General features: G+C 59.6%; 2 protein-coding genes across 11 annotated transcripts; both read left to right on the forward strand.

The window, feature by feature from the left end:
• The first annotated feature begins 381 nt into the window (after positions 1-381).
• NLRP6 (NLR family pyrin domain containing 6) lies at positions 382-7635 on the forward strand. Its single transcript, XM_077752930.1, has 8 exons — positions 382-410; positions 1164-1441; positions 1703-1741; positions 2040-3789; positions 4624-4716; positions 5866-6036; positions 6129-6296; positions 6765-7635. Exons 1-8 carry the CDS (start codon positions 382-384, stop codon positions 6871-6873), a joined length of 2637 nt encoding a protein of 878 aa, XP_077609056.1. The 3' UTR covers positions 6874-7635.
• A 2069-nt stretch (positions 7636-9704) lies between these two features.
• PGGHG (protein-glucosylgalactosylhydroxylysine glucosidase) lies at positions 9705-16161 on the forward strand. 10 transcript variants are annotated; one of them, XM_077752918.1, is made up of 14 exons: positions 9705-9801; positions 10251-10534; positions 10831-11041; positions 11117-11552; positions 12434-12553; positions 12990-13121; positions 13306-13417; positions 13640-13712; positions 13807-13943; positions 14081-14214; positions 14300-14435; positions 14581-14678; positions 14838-14967; positions 15073-16161. In XM_077752918.1, exons 2-14 carry the CDS (start codon positions 10276-10278, stop codon positions 15126-15128), a joined length of 2034 nt encoding a protein of 677 aa, XP_077609044.1. In that variant the 5' UTR covers positions 9705-9801; positions 10251-10275; the 3' UTR covers positions 15129-16161. The 10 variants fall into 10 exon arrangements, with proteins under 10 accessions (XP_077609044.1, XP_077609042.1, XP_077609045.1 ...); XM_077752916.1 differs by having other exon boundaries at positions 14340-14435; positions 14756-14967; XM_077752919.1 differs by lacking the exon at positions 14300-14435 and having other exon boundaries at positions 14756-14967.
• Positions 16162-17191: the final 1030 nt, after the last annotated feature.

Genomic DNA, 17191 nt, shown 5'->3' on the forward strand with positions numbered 1-17191 from the left:
GGCTTAAAGCTGAGGGCCTGAGCCAGTCATTTCTTCCACACAGTCCAACCTTCCACAGTTACCTGCTGACACCTATGCTTCACTACCACACCCTGTGGGTTCGCAGAGGACATTAACTGAAAAAAGGGTTAGAAGAAAATCAAAGGTCACCAAGCAAAACTCTTAAAGGGTGATTGTGCGCATGTGCCACAGTGCCTGAGTTCGGGAGCTTGGTGACTGTTGGACAGGCCTCTCGGCACTGGCTGACCTAGACCACTTGCGCCTGGGGCATGGATGGGGCTGGACAGCTCCCCTAGAACGTGGCTCTGACCAACCTAGGGAGAGGTAACCTTTCTGATCCCCACATCTGTCAACAAGTGCTAGTCCTAGGGGCTGGACTCCATGGACCAGCCAGAGGATTTCTGCTCCAGGTGAGTGTTGGCTCTCAGGGCAGTCACTTGAGAATTGGCTGGTCCCAGCTGGTGGGGACCTCACCTCATTCTGCTGGCTCCCTGGGGCTTCACACCCCTTATCCACAACTTTCCCCCAATATCCCCCAGGCTCAGGATTCTAGATACTCAGTTTGCACAGAAGGCATCCTTGGAGTCTGTTGCCCACCAGAGACTCAGACTCAGCCTCTGGTGCAAGGCCCCCAGCCTGGGCCACCAAAAGATGCAGTGAGATGGGTATGATGGGGAACTCAGGAACAGTGTGGGCCAGGTGGTAATTGTGGCTCTTTGCCGAGGCAGCTTTGTTCAAGGCTCCGAAGGAAGGGAAGGGAAAGAAGGGGGGAAAGGGCACCTCATCTAGGCTTTTGACCTGACCTAGCCAGGTTTGTGGAAGAACACAGGAAGGGAGGGGCAAAGCAGGAAGGTGCCCCCCTAGCATTTGGGTCAGCAGTGGCCAGCGCCTGCCCCGAGTGACCTCTGTTCAAGGCAGTGAGGTCAGAGGCAAAGCCTTGGAGCAGAGCACCACCCTCCACCCCCACTCCTACCCCTGACTGAGGTCCTGGGAGGGAAGAACTACCAAACGTCGGCCTGGAGTCGCCTGGGGAGACGGAGCTGCATCTGAGCCCCTGCCCACTGTGGGTGCCCCAACACTGGGGTTGAGGCTGTGGGGGGCGGCAGGGCAAGGCTGGGGTCACTGTCGTCACACACGTGTTGACCCCGCCCGACCGTCCGCAGCGCGGAGTCCCGTGCCGCCAAAGCCCGACAACTGCTCCAGGACACGCTAGAGAGGCTGAGCCAGGAGCAGCTGAAGCGTTTCCGCCACAAGTTGCGTGACATGCCAGTGGACGGCCGAAGCATCCCATGGGGGCGGTTGGAGGGCAAGGACGAACTGCACCTCGTGGAGGAGATGATCCAGTTCTATGGGCCGGAGATTGCACTGGACGTGACCCGAAAGACTCTGAAGAGGGCGGACATCCGAGACGTGGCAGAGCAACTCAAGGATAAGCTGAAGGGTGAGCGCGGGAAGGAGGGTTGCCGGGGTCCCCGCTCTTCCATCGGCTCCGCCGGAGCAGAGCCTGGGCCTCGGGCTGCCATCCCTCCAGCTTCCGCAGAAAAGTCCCAGAGTGCTCCCGGCCCGAGAGCACTCCATGCACAAATTCAGGAACCCCAGGGCTTGGACCCTGGGCGCTCTTGAGGGGTAGCCCCAACTCCCTATTGTGCCCCCCACGCCCCCCGCACATTCAGCAGGGCCTCACCACAGGTCTCCTTTCCAGGGCTTGGCCCCAGCTCCTTCATGCTGCTCTCCGTGTCCGGTAGGTCTCTCTGGGAGGGAAGCATAAGACCCAAGGTGTTGGTGGGTGGGGGCAACAGGGGAGGGGGTGTGGTAACCCCCGGGTTTGCAGCACGAGTGTCCTTTATGCCACTCAGAGATTCCCGACAGCCGGTCCCAGGGAGGAGAGTTGTGTGGGAAGGCTGGCTGGGGAGAGGGGCTGTGGGAAACCAAGGCCTGAACCTAGTGGGTTGGGGAACGCCTGGGAGGGTCAGCTGACACAGCCCATCCCATCCTTGTCCTCTACCCCTCCCCCGGTCCCCTCTTGCGGCCCCCACCAGAGTACAAGAAGAAATACAGAGAGCACGTCCTGCAGCAGCATGCCAAGGTTAAGGAAAGGAATGCCCGCTCTGTGAAGATCAACAAGCGCTTCACCAAACTGCTCATCGCGCGCGAGGATGCCACACCAGTGGATGGGACTCGGGGACCCACTGAGGAGCCAGGGACCCAGCGTGCTCAGCGCTCCGACACTCACACCTTCAACCGCCTGTTCGGCCGTGACGAAGAAGGCCAGCGGCCTCTGACGGTCTTGCTGCAGGGCCCAGCGGGCATCGGCAAAACCATGGCGGCCAAGAAAATCCTGTATGACTGGGCAGGAGGCAAGCTGTACCACGACCAGGTGGACTTTGCCTTCTTCTTGCCCTGCCGCGAGCTGCTGGAGCGACCGGGCACGTGCAGTCTGGCCAGCCTGATCCTAGACCAGTGCCCCCACCGCAGCGCGCCCATTGGGCTCATACTCTCTCGTTCCGAGAGGCTGCTCTTCATCCTGGATGGCGCGGATGAGCTGCCCCCGCCGGGGCCCACCGAGGGGGTGCCCTGTATAGACCCCTTTGAGGAGGCAGAGGGCGCACGGGTGCTGAGCGGGCTGATGGGCAAGACGCTGCTGCCTGGTGCCCGCCTGCTGGTGACTGCCCGTGCCACCGCCCCTGGGAGGCTACAGAGCCGCCTGTGCTCCCCGCAGTGCGCAGAAGTGTGCGGCTTCTCCGACAAAGACAAGAAGAAGTTCTTCCACAAGTTTTTCCGGGACGAAAGGGTGGCAGAGCGTGCCTACCGCTCTGTGAAAGAGAATGAGACACTCTTTGCACTGTGCTTTGTGCCCTTTGTGTGCTGGATCGTGTGCACAGTTCTGCGCCAGCAGCTCCAGCTCGGCCAGGACCTGTCTCGCACCTCCAAGACCACTACGTCCGTGTACCTGCTTTTCATCACCAGCCTCCTGAGCTCGGCGCCTGCTGCTGATGGGCCCCAGGTGCAGGGTGAGCTGCGTAAGATGTGCCGCCTGGCCCGTGAGGGCCTCCTTGGGCATAGGGCACAGTTCACTGAGAAGGATCTGGAAAGACTGGAACTTCGCGGCTCTAAAGTTCAGACGCTGTTTCTCAGCAAGAAAGAACTGCCAGGTGTGCTGGAGACTGAGGTCACCTACCAGTTCATGGACCAGAGTTTTCAGGAATTCTTTGCCGCGCTGTCCTACCTGCTGGAGGACAAGGGAAACCTCAGGGCACCGGCTGACAGCGTAGGGGCGCTTCTCCGGGGGGACACCGAGCTGCGCGGCCACCTCACACTCACCACGCGCTTCCTCTTCGGGCTCCTGAACACAGAACGGGTGCACGACATCAAGCACCACTTCGGCTGCGTGGTTTCAGAGCATGTAAAGCAGGATGTCCTGCGGTGGATGCAGGACCAGGGCCACCAGGGGGCGGCACCAGAGGGGACCAAACAGACCGAAGCGCCTGAGGACGCTGAGGAGCTGGAAGAGGAGGAGGGCGAGCTCAACTACCCGCTGGAGCTGCTGTACTGCCTGTACGAGACTCAGGAGGATGCCTTTGTGCGCCAGGCCCTGCGTGGCCTCCCTGAGCTGGTGCTGGAGCGAGTGCGTTTCAGCCGCATGGATGTGGAGGTTCTGAGCTACTGCATAAGGTGCTGCCCGGAGGGGCAGGCACTGCAGCTGGTTAGCTGCGGCCTGGTCCCTGCACAGGAGAAGAAAAAGAAGAAGAGCCTGATGAAACGGCTGCATGGCAGCCTGGGTGGCAGCTCGTGAGTCTATGGGGCGGGACTGCCCTGGTTTCCAGGCCCTGGGGAGGGGGCAGCGATGTGTCCAGTGCATGCCCGTGCACCTGAGTGTCCGTCTGAGCAGGGGAAGCCTGTCCCCAGAGGAGGGCAGGACTTGGGGGCTGGTTTTGCCCGCTCCCTTGCAAGGCAGCCTCCTGATGTCCACCTCCTTCCCCAGGGTGTCCTTGGCATGCCAACCCCCAGCTATCCACACCCAGGGCAGACCTCCTAACATGGCCATGTGGCTCTGGAATACTCCATGCCTGCTGTGCCCTGAGCTTTTGCACCTGCTATTTCGTCTACCCAGAATACTCTGTTTGTTGCCTATCCTCAATGCTTTGCCAGTCTCCCTCAGCTGGCCTGGGACCCCTCTGGCCCAGAAATGCCCCACTGACCACTGTGTGCCATGACATCTACTCTGCCTATCTCCTTCACCAGACCTTGAGCTCCTTCAGGGCAAGTCTTCTGTGTACATAACTCCAACCTAGCACTTGACCCAGAGCTCAGCATCTGTTGAGATAATGAATGTCAGGATGTTGATAGGCTGGGGCTGGGGACGCCCGCTGCAGGTGCAAGACAGACCCACGTGGGCTGTGGGTGACATGCCCCCCACCTGGACTCCAGCAGACCGCTTCAGCGGGGAGCTGCATGGGGCCACAGATCAGCTGTTGCACTCTGGGTTTGGAGCAAGGAGGGTGGAGGGGTCCCGACTCAGCTTGAGGTGGAGGGCAGAGGTAGCTCTGACACTTCAGGGCCACAGAAAAGAGGGAGGGACTGGAAGGGGACAAGTGGGCTTCACCTTGCCGTCTCTCCTAGCAGTTCACAAGCCGCCATGAAAAGATCCCAGGCTTCTCCATTGCGTTCACTCTTTGAGGCCATGACTGACCAACACTGCGGTCTGAACAGCCTGACGTGAGTGACCATGCCCCCGTGGCCCCCCGGAAGGGATGCAGAGCAGGACCCTCTGGGCAGGGACAAAGGGATAACCCTGTCTGGAAATGGCTGAGGGGACAGACTAAGAGCCTGTGCCTCTGGCATCTTGTGCCGGGGTCTACAGGCTCTGTCCACATAGTGCAGAGGAGGGAGGAGAGGGTGGGGCCCGGGGCTAGGAAGGAGGGTTTGGCCCCAGTTTAAGTGGAAACAGGGTGCAGCTGAGCATTCTGGGGGAGGGATAAAGAAGACCAGAATAAATTTTCCTTCCAAAGGAAGGCTACTAGTTGCTATTGGAAAGTGATGGGCAGTCCCTCTGGACTTTTACAAGCAATGGAGGGAGGTCTTCAGGGCACAGGCTCTGAATCCAGGCTGCCTGCCTCCAAGCCCTTGGGCAAGTCAGTCTGTCTGATCTTTTTCTTCCCCTATGAAATGGAGCTGGTAGATTCTACTTCAGAGGGCTGGTATGAGAGTTAATGTGGCAACGCATGCCCAGCCCTGAGTACATGACCTATCACCAAGTAAGCAGAAAGTAAGAGAAACGGTAGAAGCTAGTACCGGGGGGAAGGGGGGGGACAGATGGTGAGATAGGCACAGCCCTATGGCCATGGTGACATGGTCACTTTGCTTGATATGAGGTTCCAGCAACCTGGAAATAAACATCAGGAGCCAAGAAGGTGATCGACACATTTGGCCCATCAACAAACACTGCCACTAAACTGAATGCGTGGTGTTCACACCACAGCAGTATTTATAATGGCAAAAAAAGGTAGAAACAACACCCATTGTTAGGGACCAGCTAAATGAATAAGCATGGCCCATCTTGACTCCATGCTCAGCTATCTGCAGTTAAACACATTGACAGTAAAATCTGCATTGGTCCATCCAACAGCTGGCAAAGAATAGTGCCCTAAGGAAAGGTGGAGTGCAATCCAGCACGCACATGCACATATGGCCAAGGCTCCCCTGGGACCCATGTGGTGGGTAACAAAGGACAGGGGAAACTGTTCCTGTTGAACCAGCACCTCTCCAGACCGAGCCTCAGCCACCCACGGAGTGGGCAGTTTGCAGAACTGGGGCAGTGAAGTGGCCAAGGGGACTGAAGACAGACACATGTGCTCTTGGCCACAGGCTGTGCCACTGCAAACTGTCTGATTCTGTCTGCCGAGACCTCTCCGAGGCCCTGAAGGAGGCCCCCGCCCTGACCGAGCTGGGTCTCCTCCACAACTGGCTCAGTGAGGCCGGCCTGCGTTTGCTGTGTGAGGGCCTGGCCTGGCCCCAGTGCCGGGTGAAGAAGCTCAGGTGAGGGCCTGGCCTGGGAGAGAACAGGGGGAGGGACAAGGTGAGGTAGGGGTGTGGTTCACAGCAGTTCCTGAGGGTCACTGTCCCGCCAGGGTGCAGCAGCCCAGACTCCAGGAGGTGCTTCAGCACCTCATCGGCATGCTCAGTCAGAGCTCAGCGTTGACCACCCTGGATCTATGTGACTGCCAACTGCCGGAGCTCGCAGTGACCCAGCTGTGTACAGTCCTACAGGACCAGGGATGCCGCCTACAGACCGTCAGGTAGATGCAGGGACAGAAAGGGGCCTGGGGACTCAACCTCTCGACACTGGATTGGGCTGGGTGCCTGGGGACTTCCCCTGGACCCTAAAGAGGAACTCCTTCCAGGGCCCTCCCGAGTGACCACACTCAAACCCAGCCCCTGGAGACCCATGCTCCAAAGTCCGAGCCCCAGCCCTTGGCTTCAATTACTTTGCCAGATCAAATGTCCATCTGTTATCTGGGGCCCATGGCAAGTCTGGGCCAATGATTCCAACACCCTTTTACTCCCCCAAGGGCTCTGACCCCACCCCCAACCCCTGTCCCCAGCCTCTGACACCCCTACTGACCACCTCTGTCACGGCGTGCTTTGGGCACAGCCCAGGCCAACATCCCCGTCACTGCCCCACACTGCTGTCCGGTCACTGTCCCCCAGCCCTGGCCTCAGCTTTCCCAACCAACTCCCACTTCTGTCCTACGCATACACTACAGTCTGACCTCCGTGGAGCTGAGCAAGCAGTCACTGCAGGAGCTGCGGAAGGTGAAGACAGCAAATCCAGGTCTGGTCATCACACACCCACTGCTGGACAGTCATCCCTAAGCCTCCCACAGGATTCAGCTGTGTCCTCTGAGGCCCTGAACGCCAGGAAGAGGACTCTAGTCAGCCCTATGGAATAGACATCCTCATCCAAAGGGCAGAAGGATGTTGCTCTCTGCTCTGGGCAGCTCTTTTGAGCCTGAAGGACCCTGGGCAGGCAGGTAAAAGGCAAGGACACACGTGGTCCCTTACATGGTCAGGGACAGGTCCCAGGACATGCCCTTCCCCCCATACTCTGGGCACAGGTTCTGTCTCTGCTCTCCTAACCCAAACCCCACCACTGCTCCACCCACCTTCCTCTCCTGCACGCCCCCCCCAGCCATCAGATACCCCTAGCGACAATAATGCTGACAGCTCCCAGTCATCAAGCCCCTGCCATGTATTGGCCTTGACCTGGTATGTTCAGTGCTGTGACCCCTTCCCTGATCCCATTCCCATCTGCACTGTGGGCCCCACAACCCCACAGCCCCACAACTCTGCCCTCGGCCACAGGAGATCAAGCAGGGGCTGACCCCTGACCAAAGGTAGACAGGTCATTGTTCTTCCCCAGGAACTTGGGTCCTGGCATTGGAAGTGAAGCCATCCCTGAGGCTGTGTGGTGCCAGCCCAGAGGTGTCCATTTACTGTCTAGGTCTTCAGAGATGGAGACCAGGGGAGAGGGGACACAGCTGCAGCCTGCACTCCAGGTGGGAGACGTGATGGCAGGGGCAGCAAGCAGCCTGTCCTCAAGCCCGTGTGCTGATAATACATTCTCCTTTGGATTCATTGCTGTTGATTTGTGTTGCACGCAGCCAAGCATCCTAACAGGTGCTCACAATCTCTCCTTTGGTCCCCAATCCACCTGTATGGGTGGGGTTGTATTCTACATTTCTCAGATGAGGAAAAGGAGACTCAGGGCTACAGCTTGACAACAGGGAGCTCTGAGGTGAGGCCTGGCTTTGATGGACAAGACTAGCTGGAGGCAGCCCGCCGAATCTTCAGGTCCTCTCTGCTCGACGCTGCAGGGCTTAGGCAGCTCCTGGGATCCCAGTCCAGGTGGGAGAGAAGCATGGAAGTCAGCCCTTTCACTTCTAGGGAGAAGGGAGAAATTCCCTTCCATAATTATTGTTCAAGTCTAGTCATTCATTCCACAAAACAGACAAACCCCTGCCTCCCTGAAACTGGCAGGAAAGGAGAAAATAAACAGGTATAGACAGCAGCCAACAAATGCTTTGGAGGAAAGCAAAGCAAGGCTAAGTGGGAGGAGACCATGGAGCCAAGGTTTCCTGTTACTTGGGATGGGTCTGGGGAAGTCTAAGTGAGGACAGAAAGGAAGTGAGGCATCAAGCCCTGAGGATACCTTGAAGGAAAGTGTTCCACGCAAAGGAATGGCAGGTACAAAAGCCATGAAGAGGAGCGTCTTGGTCAGCTCAGGCTGTTAGAACAAAATACCACAAACTGGGGGACTTATCAAACACAAATTTATTTCTCCGGAGGCTGGGATGTCCAAGGTCAAGATGCCAGTCAATCCAGTGTCTGACAAGGACCCTCTTCCTGTTTGCAGGGCACTGATCTCTTGCTGTATTCTCACAAGGTGGAAAGAACAGGCTAGCTCTCGGGCCTTTTCCTGCAAGGGCTCTAACCCCACTCCTGAGAGCTCTTTTTTTTTTAAATTTTTTAATATAGTTTATTTTTGAGACAGAGCGAGACAGAGCACAAGTGGGAGGGGGAGGAGCAGGGAGAGAAGGAGATACACAGAATCTGAAACAGGCTCCAGGCTCTGAGCTGTCAGCACAGAACCTGATGCGGGGCTTGAACCCACCAACAGCAAGAGCATGACCGGAGCTGAAGTCGGACGCTTAACTGACTGAACCACCCAGGCGTCCCAAGAGCTCTTGATCTAATTACCTCCCCAAAGCCCCACTTCCAAAATGGTCGCACTGGGGATGATTTGAAGGGATGATCTGGGGACAAACAGACACATTCGGTCCATAACAGGGCACATGCTTGGACTACTGCAGAGGCAGCAAGGAAGCCAAAGCAGCAGCACTGGCCTAGGGGAGCTGCCAGGTGGGAGGGGGAGGGGGGGAATCCGGGATGCTAGCTGGCCTGCCCTCGGGGTGGGGGTGAGCAGCACTGCAGGCTTCGGAGCAGAAGGCACATCTGACCCACCCGCTCTCAGGGTGTCTGTGGCTCTGTGCTAACAAGGCCATATAGGGCAGAGCGGAAGCAGGGCTTGTGGACTGTGTGTCCAAGAGGCGGGCTTGGTCTCAGAGGTCGCAGGGCTGCAGTAGGGACGATGGAGCTGACAAATCCCAGAAATGGGGAACAACAGAATTTGTAGATGGAAGTGGGTGTGGGGACCCAGGGAGCCTGAGCGGCTGGACAGGTGGAGTCACCGTCACCAACACTGGGAGAGGGCGCGAGAAGAGCAGGTTTCCAGGGACTTGTTGGGTCTGAATGTCTCCGGCTGGGCCCAGTGGTCAGAGCACAGAGACCTGGGTCAGGCCAGGGGCCAGAGGGCCCAGGAGGGGGATGGAGCCTGAGGGTACAGGCTGGGCTGGGCTGGGCAGAGGCAGAGCGGGGGCAAAGGGAAGGCCTTGGCGGGAGAGGGACCGCCAGGCGCCACCTCCCGGTAAGGGGGAGGCTCGGGAGCTCACGGAGAGACAGGGAATCGCGCACCAAAGGGCCCTGCCCCCTCACAGCCATCCTTCGACCCCGTCTTAGAGGCCAGAGTTCAAACTGTGCGGCTCCCGCAGCTTCCCTAAGAGGCCACCTGGGTGCCAGGGGCACCGGGTCGGGCAGCACTCGGGCCAGCGCGGCCGCCTCCCAGCTGCTCCGCCCTGTGGGGCCCGGGGGCGGGGACCGCGGGGCCTTCCGGCGGAGAGACGGCGCCTCCGAGACTTCTCGCTGCGGCCCGGAAGGCCAGAGCCTGGGGACACACCCGCTTCGGTGAGCCCCCCCGAAACTCTCCCCAATCCTGGGCCCGCTCCTCCAGCCGGCGACGGCGACCGGAGGGCGCTCCTGCACACACCCCGCCCCTCCCCCAGATCCGGAAGACTGAGGCCTCCTCACTCCCCACTAACAGGTCTGAGCTTGTGGGGGCGGCTTGGAGAGAGCTGGAAGGGTTCGAACTGAGGTCTGAAGGTGGAAGTCTGGGGACTCAGTTGGGTCTCTGGAGATCAGTATCAGGCGGGTTGAGCATCTCGGGGTTGAAGGTGTTTCCAGCTGTGGCTCAAAACTGAGGGCTGTGGAAAATCAGGGCTGCACAGGTGGCCCACACCCCTTGCCACCAGCTGTCAGAGGCATCAGCCGAGTTCCAGTGGGTGCTTTGGGGTTCACAGTCAGAAGAGGGAAGAAGCCCAGCCAATTGTGGGGGCCCCTGACTCCCCCTTTCCCAGGCCACTCTGCTGAGCAAGCCTTTCCATGGAGGGTGCCAGCGAGGACCCCACCGTATTCAGTGCCCATTCTCTACCCAGTGACCCTCGGCTCTTGGCCACCGTGACCAACACATACTTGGGCACACGTGTGTATCATGACACACTGCATGTGAGTGGCGTGTACAATGGGGCTTGCGGGGATACACACCGGGCCGTTCTGCCTAGTCCCCTCAACGTCCAGCTGGAGGCCCCTGCAGAAGCAGGAAATCAGCTGACCAAGACCTTTGCCCTGGACACTAACACAGGTAGCCACCACGGTCCCACTCCCCCACACCTGAGGTGAGCGGTCCAACTAACAGCTGTCCCATCCCAGCACCTCCTAACTCAGGATGCTTGGTTCACAGGGAAAAGGAGGGCTTCAGCCCTGGGGGGCCTCCCGGCAGGCGCGTGGGGCCCTCTGCGCAGCCACAGCTTCCCAGATGGGGCAGCTGGAGCTCAGAGGGTGGATGCACCTTATCTAGGGGCTGGTAGCTTTGTAACTGTCCTCAGTGGCCCTAAGCGGGGCAGGCGAGTTGCCCTGACTCCCTCTGCCCCTCCCCAGGCTCCTTTCTGCACACTCTAGAGGGCCCCAGCTTCCGGGCCTCCCAGCGCATCTATGCCCACCGCATGCTGCCTCATGTCCTGGCTTTCAGTGTGTCCATCACTCGCATGGCCAGGGAGAGCCAGCCCATTACGGTGCTGCTGCAGTCAACCTTCTCCCCAGAAAGCCCGGACCTTCACCTGCATCTGGGTCCTGACTTCCAGGGAGCCAGGTGAGGAGGCCGTCAGGGCTGGCCAGGTAGACCAAGGAGGGAGCTGGCCCCTTAGACACGGCCTCACTCTTGCAGGTACCTTTATGGCCACACACTCACCCCAGAGCAACCTGGGGGGCCGCAGCAGGAGGTCCACATGCTGTGGACACCAGTGCCCCCAGCCCTGACCCTTGGGGAAAGCGAGGACGACCGGACCTGGGAGTTCCTGACCGTGGTGGGCAGCAGCCAGGCTGAGGCCCAGGACTGCCTCACGGAGGCCCTGCAGCTGCAGGCGGGGACCACTCTGTACACTGCTCATGCCCGGGCCTGGGCTCAGCTCTGGGCTGGCTGTGGCCTGGACGTGGTGGGGCCCCTACCCCTGCGCCAGGCCCTGCGTGGTGCCCTCTATTACCTGCTCAGCGCCCTGCCGCAGCCGGGGGCCCCAGGGTACGCCAGCCATGGCCTCAGCCCCGGGGGTCTGTCCAATGGGAGCAGAGACGAGTGCTACTGGGGCCACGTCTTCTGGGACCAGGTACGTCCTAGTCCACCTCCTGCCACACAGCATGCGCAGGTGGGGCGGCTCACAGGCACGGGGGTCCCGTGGCTACAGGCACAGACATGGCTGCTAACTCTGCCCTACCTGGGATGGAGGCTGTGACTGGGGAACCACAGAGGCCAGGGCAGAAGGGGAGCCTTCCTGGAGGAGGTGGGATGTTGAGGACTTTGGTGGAAAAGAGTGATTCAGGCAGAGGGGCCAGAAGGTACAAGCACTAGAGCTCAGAGGGTGCACAGCATCTGGCCAGGGCAACAGGGGCCCTCACCTGGGCACGAGGAGCAGCTGCAGGGGGACTGCGGGAGCTTGGGAGTCACACTGACAGAGGTGGAGTCTGGCTGCTGAGCAGAGCATGGGTAGAGGAGGATGAGGCCTCAGACAGGAGTGGGAGCCAGAGAGGCTGGGACTTGGTGGACACTGAGCATGGGAGGGGCCCAGAGTGCTCCTCCTCAGCAGCCAATGCTGTGGCCCACTCTGGTGAGGCTTAGAGAAGCTGAGTCACTCACTAGGTCAGGCAGCTAGTGAGCAACGGAGCAGGCTCCCATCCAGGCCGCCCGTGCCCAGATTCTGGCCTGAGCTCGAGGGCAGACCCAGAGGCCCGCTGGGGAGGGGAAGTGCTGTGCCGGGGACCAGACTTGAGGTGCATTTGGTGTGGAGACTGGGCCATGGGATAGGCAGGTGTGGACAGCCCAGGATGGACCCAGGGTGGGCAGCAGAGGAAGAAGCTGGAAGGAGACGGGGGGCTGTTGGAGAGGCAGCATGGGACGGTGCTGACTCTGGCCAGGGCAGAATGTGGGTGGACAGGGAAGAGAGAAGAGAGCGAGACCTCCTGAACAAGGGGCCCTTGGCTGTGCTCTCAGGATCTCTGGATGTTCCCAAATATCCTGATGTTCCACCCAGAGGCCGCCAGGGCCCTCCTGGAGTACCGCATCCGGACACTGGGTGGGGCCCTAGAGAATGCCCGGAGGCTGGGCTATCAGGTGAGGGGGACCTGGGCACCCACCCTACCGGACCCCCATAAGGGTCTGGTGTCCCTACATCCCTCCTAGGCCTGCACCCCTCACCTCAAGTTCCTCTCTGGGTTGGGCTAGGATTCCCAGGTTCTTACACAGGCTCAGCAGCACCCGGCCTGTGCCGTATGGGTAGGAAGAACAGCCTGGCCGGGGCCCAGCTAGGGTCCCATTACTGTCCTGGCCCGGGACAGTCAACACACAGGGGAAACTGGGCAGAAGCCACCTGGCCTATTATGGGGACGCGCACTGGGCACTCAGAGCCTGCAGTCCCCCATGAGGGCACCCGGACGGTCAGTGCCTCTCTCTGTCCTCCTTGGCTGAAGGCTGAGTATTGGGAAACGGGCTACCCCTGCGCCCCCACACTCAGAACCGTCAGGTCTGCTCCACTCCCCCGACCCCTCAGGGAGCCAAGTTTGCCTGGGAGAGTGCGGGCTCTGGTCTGGAGGTGTGTCCAGAGGACATTTATGGGACCCAGGAAATTCATATAAACGGAGCTGTGGTGTTGGCCTTCCAGCTCTACTACCACAGCACCCAGGTGAGGCGTCAGCATGCCTACCAGGTAGGACCACCCCCCTAATGTGGCCATGACTTCCTGCCTTGAGCCAGGCCTTCACTTCTGGGCACTCCGAAGAGTGGGTACTGACAAGACAAGCAGTGACCAGTGAGAATCACAGTCACGGATGGCATGGCCTCTGTCCCACCCTCTCCTGCTCCTCCAGGACTTGCAGCTCTTCCGAGAGGCTGGTGGCTGGGACGTGGTCAGGGCTGTGGCTGAGTTTTGGTGTAGCCGTGTGGAGTGGAGCCCTGAGGAGAAGAAGTACCACCTGAAGGGTGAGGGCATGGGGAGGGTGGGATAGTCATGGGGAGAGGTTGGTTATGGGGGGAGGAGAGGCATGGACATCCGTGGCAGGGAGAGTGGATGGCCACAAACTGGTGGGCCAGGTGGATGCTCCTCGGCTCAGCGTGTGATCTCTGGCCCTACACTGGCCACTGGCATCAGGAGCGGATCCCTAAGACCCTGCACTTAGCACCGTCTTGCACTTGTGTGCCCAGGAGTCATGCCCCCTGACGAATACCATTCAGGGGTCAACAACTCCGTGTACACCAATGTCCTGGTCCAGAACAGGTGAGACCCAACACCTTTGCCCAAACTTCCACCGTGCAGGGAGCCAGCCTGGAGGGCTAGGGCTAGAGCCCCCTCTCCCTGCCTCTACTCCTAGCCTGCGGTTTGCTGCTGCCCTGGCCCAGGACCTGGGTCAACCTGTCCCCAGCGAATGGCTGGTAGTGGCTGATAAGATCAAGGTGCCCTTCGACCCAAGGCAGAACTTCCACCCTGAGTTTGACGGCTACCAGCCTGGTGAGTGTACTCGGAGCTGCCTTGGGACCCCTTCACCCCCCCACCAACAGGACCGGCATCCACCCTGGATGCCCCCAACCTGACTGAGTAGTTCCCGCTCAGTCGCCTCCCCGTCAGCAGCGCCTGTCCCTCCACAGGAGAGGAGGTGAAGCAGGCAGATGTTGTGCTCCTGGGATACCCCATCCCTTTCCACCTGAGTCCTCACATTCGCAGGAAAAACCTAGAGATTTATGAGGCTGTGACATCCCCAAAGGGCCCTGCCATGACTTGGGTAAGGAGACTGCAGGGTGTAGGGTGGCGGTCCTCACAGTGGCCCCAACCCTTCCTCACTAGCTTCAGTCTTCCCTCCCATGCAGTGGGCTTCAGCCCAGCATGACCCCTGGTCTCTGGCCCCAGAGCATGTTTGCTGTGGGATGGATGGAGCTGAAGGACCCATGGCGGGCACAGGACCTCCTGGAGAGGAGCTTGGCCAACATCAGGGAGCCCTTCAAGGTCAACTCACATGCTGACTCCACCAGCCTCAGGGTGGGGAAGGGAGGGGTCACCGCAGGGTCAGGACCCTTCTGGGAGCAGGGCCAGCAGCCTCACGGGGCCCGTGTCATGGGAGTCCAGGCACTAACTACCTTGCCATGGGCAGGTGTGGACAGAGAATGCAGATGGGTCTGGTGCTGTGAACTTCATGACGGGCATGGGGGGCTTCCTGCAGGCAGCACTCTTTGGATTCTCAGGGTTCAGGTGAGTGCAGCGCTGACAGAGAGCACCCTCAAGCCCCTTACCTTTCCACTCCTCATGAAACTCTCCCCTCCCCCCAGGATCACAGGGGCTGGCATGACCTTCGACCCCATGTGTCTGGCAGAGATCTCTGGGGTACGCATGTATGGCATCTCTTACCAGGGGAACAAGCTTGACTTCTCCTTCTCCAAGGACTCTGTGACAATCGAGGTTAAGACCAGGGCAGGGTCCTGGGCCCCCCTGCTGGAGGCTGAGCTGTGGCCATTGCACACTCGACTCCCCCTGCTCCCAGGTAGGCCACCTCCCCAGACTCACCCAAGGGTGCAGAGCATGTGACCTCCCCACAGTAACCGCCCAGGTGTGTGCCCCCACTCAATATGCGCCCCTCTCCCTGCAGGGCACAAAGTCTCCTTTCCTTCCTCAGCTGGACGGATACAAAGATCACTCTCGTAGGAAGCAGAGGCAGCAAGTGCTTCTCCAAGAGTTTCCTAGGAGCATTTTTGGAAGACATTAGACACCTGCCCCCGTCCTGTGGGACACTGTTGGGTCCTTCATCCCCCATCAGTTCCCTTGCCCTGACTCTGTCTTGGGCGCTGCACCTGACTGATCAGGGCTTCAAGCATGTCTTGGGTCCTCCCATCTGCCCATTCCCTCTGTGGGTGCCCCTAACTGACTTCACCCCTCCTCAACACCCTCCTCAATACCCTCTTGGTCTGCTGAGCCCCTCCTTCCTGCCCATTCTCCAACCAGCACCCAGGCTCACAGGCTCCAGAGAAAGTCTGAATTCTTTGGCCCAAAGTTCAAGAAGGTCTGCCTCCAGCCCCTCCCCCAATGGCCTCCTCAGCCACGTCTGTGCCTTCCTTTGTGGCTGATGCGGGCTGCACCTGTCCCTCCCCCAGGGTGCTGCAGGGCAGGTTGGGGGCATGGCTGCCTCTCTGCCAAGAAGGCAGAAACAGGTGCAGGCCTCAGTGCAAAGGATGGCAGGGGTGGGGGCATGAGGCAGAGTGCTCAGTCCTCTGCAGAATTCCTCGGAACTCATTCACAGACCAAAAAGGAACTCATGGGGTCAGGCATGGTGGGGTCGAGGTGCTCTCAGGCGGTCATGGGGACTCTGCATCCTCAGTCCTTGACTCCTCCAGCCTCTGGGCCACTTCAGTGAGGTTGGATGGTCTCCGTCACAGGCCTTTCCTCAGCCAAGAAGAGAGGGTTGTGGGGTGCAGAGCAAGACCCTACCTCTTCCCTCTGACCAGCCAGAAGCACTGGGGCCAAGTGTGCATGGGTTCGAGGCCACAGGCCTGGGCCCATCTGTCCCGACAGGCTGCCCATGGCAAGAGGCTCTGCTCAGCCTCTCCCCTGGGGGCCTCAGCCTCCCCAGCTGGCACTTCCAACTTGGGTCCTTGGGAATTTCTCAAGAGTGAAGTGAGATGGTACCTGCTGCCAAAGTTTTGGTGAGAGCCTGAGGAATTAAAGTTCCATTCCGAGAAAAGTTTGTCTGCTGTCAGAAGCTGGTATGCTCCTTCCTTCTGAAAGCAAGGGCTGCATAATGGGTGGAGTCGGATCATGAAGCACAGGGACCTGCTCATTTAGAGCAAGCAGGTGGGCCAGCCACTCTCCTTTGCTCTCACTTCACTCTGGCAAAGCCCTGTGCTCTCTCTGTTCTCAGAGGAGCGTTAGTGCAGGTTTTCCAAGAAGCAGACACCGGGCAGACAAGCTGTAAGGGACAAAGCCATGTGAGGGAGAGGGGGGAAGGAGGGTGGCTGAAGGCGTCGGGGATCCCGAGGCTCATCTCTGGGTAACTGCAGGGAGCAGCACATGGGAAGAAGGGTGGCCCCCAAGGGAGCATAGCCAGCCAAGCTATAGAGCAGCATGCATGTTGTGCAGGTTCCCAAGCCACCAGAGAACAGAGCCAGCACCTTGATAGGGCTTGCCCAGCTGCCCACGGGCTCTCCCCCAACTGCTGGCTATGTGGCAAGGCCAGAGTAGATCTGCTGACATAGGGCATGGTGGCTGGGGACCATCCCAGCAGAGCAGATGCTTATCTTTGTGGCCCTGGAGCCAGATGTGGGTGCAGACATCAGGTGGGGCGGTAGGCGGCCCTGTGTGTACAAGCCATGTATATATGCAGTCCTCAGTACACATAGTGAGGGGACCCTCTGAGGGGGCTGTGGCAGTACCAGTGTGCTGGCATGGCTGGTCAACGGTCCGTGGCAGACAGCTACCTAAACTTGGTCAGGATCCCTCAGCCTAGCCAGGAGACAGCCTGGGGACAGGGAGGGCTACTGGTGACCTTCCCCCATGCCTGCCTTGACCACACTCTATGCCTTCAGCGCCTGGGCACAGGCCAGACAGTCTCTGTTCCCCTCAGCAAATGGGACAGCTGACCATCCCATGCCCAGAGACGTGAACCTGGCCACACACAAGTTGATGCCAACTACTCCCAACCTATGCATCCAGCACAGGTCACTCCCTTCTTGAGTTCCAGGTCTGGCACGCTCTCTCCATCCTGGTCCAAGCTC

Source organism: Crocuta crocuta, unplaced genomic scaffold, assembly GCF_008692635.1.
Source record: "Crocuta crocuta isolate KB4526 unplaced genomic scaffold, BGI_CrCroc_1.0 scaffold4561, whole genome shotgun sequence".
NCBI lineage: Eukaryota > Metazoa > Chordata > Mammalia > Carnivora > Hyaenidae > Crocuta > Crocuta crocuta.

Bases quoted from the DNA above. Each gene is read 5' to 3' on its own strand.
- NLRP6 (XM_077752930.1), top strand. From the start codon at position 382: ATGGACCAGCCAGAGGATTTCTGCTCCAG. The intron at 1,742-2,039 runs GTAGGTCTCTCT...GGCCCCCACCAG, and splicing joins CATGCTGCTCTCCGTGTCCG to AGTACAAGAAGAAATACAGA. The intron at 6,297-6,764 runs GTAGATGCAGGG...CATACACTACAG, and splicing joins TGCCGCCTACAGACCGTCAG to TCTGACCTCCGTGGAGCTGA.
- PGGHG (XM_077752916.1), top strand. From the start codon at position 10,276: ATGGAGGGTGCCAGCGAGGACCCCACCGTATTCAGTGCCCATTCTCTA. The intron at 10,535-10,830 runs GTAGCCACCACG...GCCCCTCCCCAG, and splicing joins TGCCCTGGACACTAACACAG to GCTCCTTTCTGCACACTCTA. The intron at 13,944-14,080 runs GTGAGTGTACTC...GTCCCTCCACAG, and splicing joins GTTTGACGGCTACCAGCCTG to GAGAGGAGGTGAAGCAGGCA.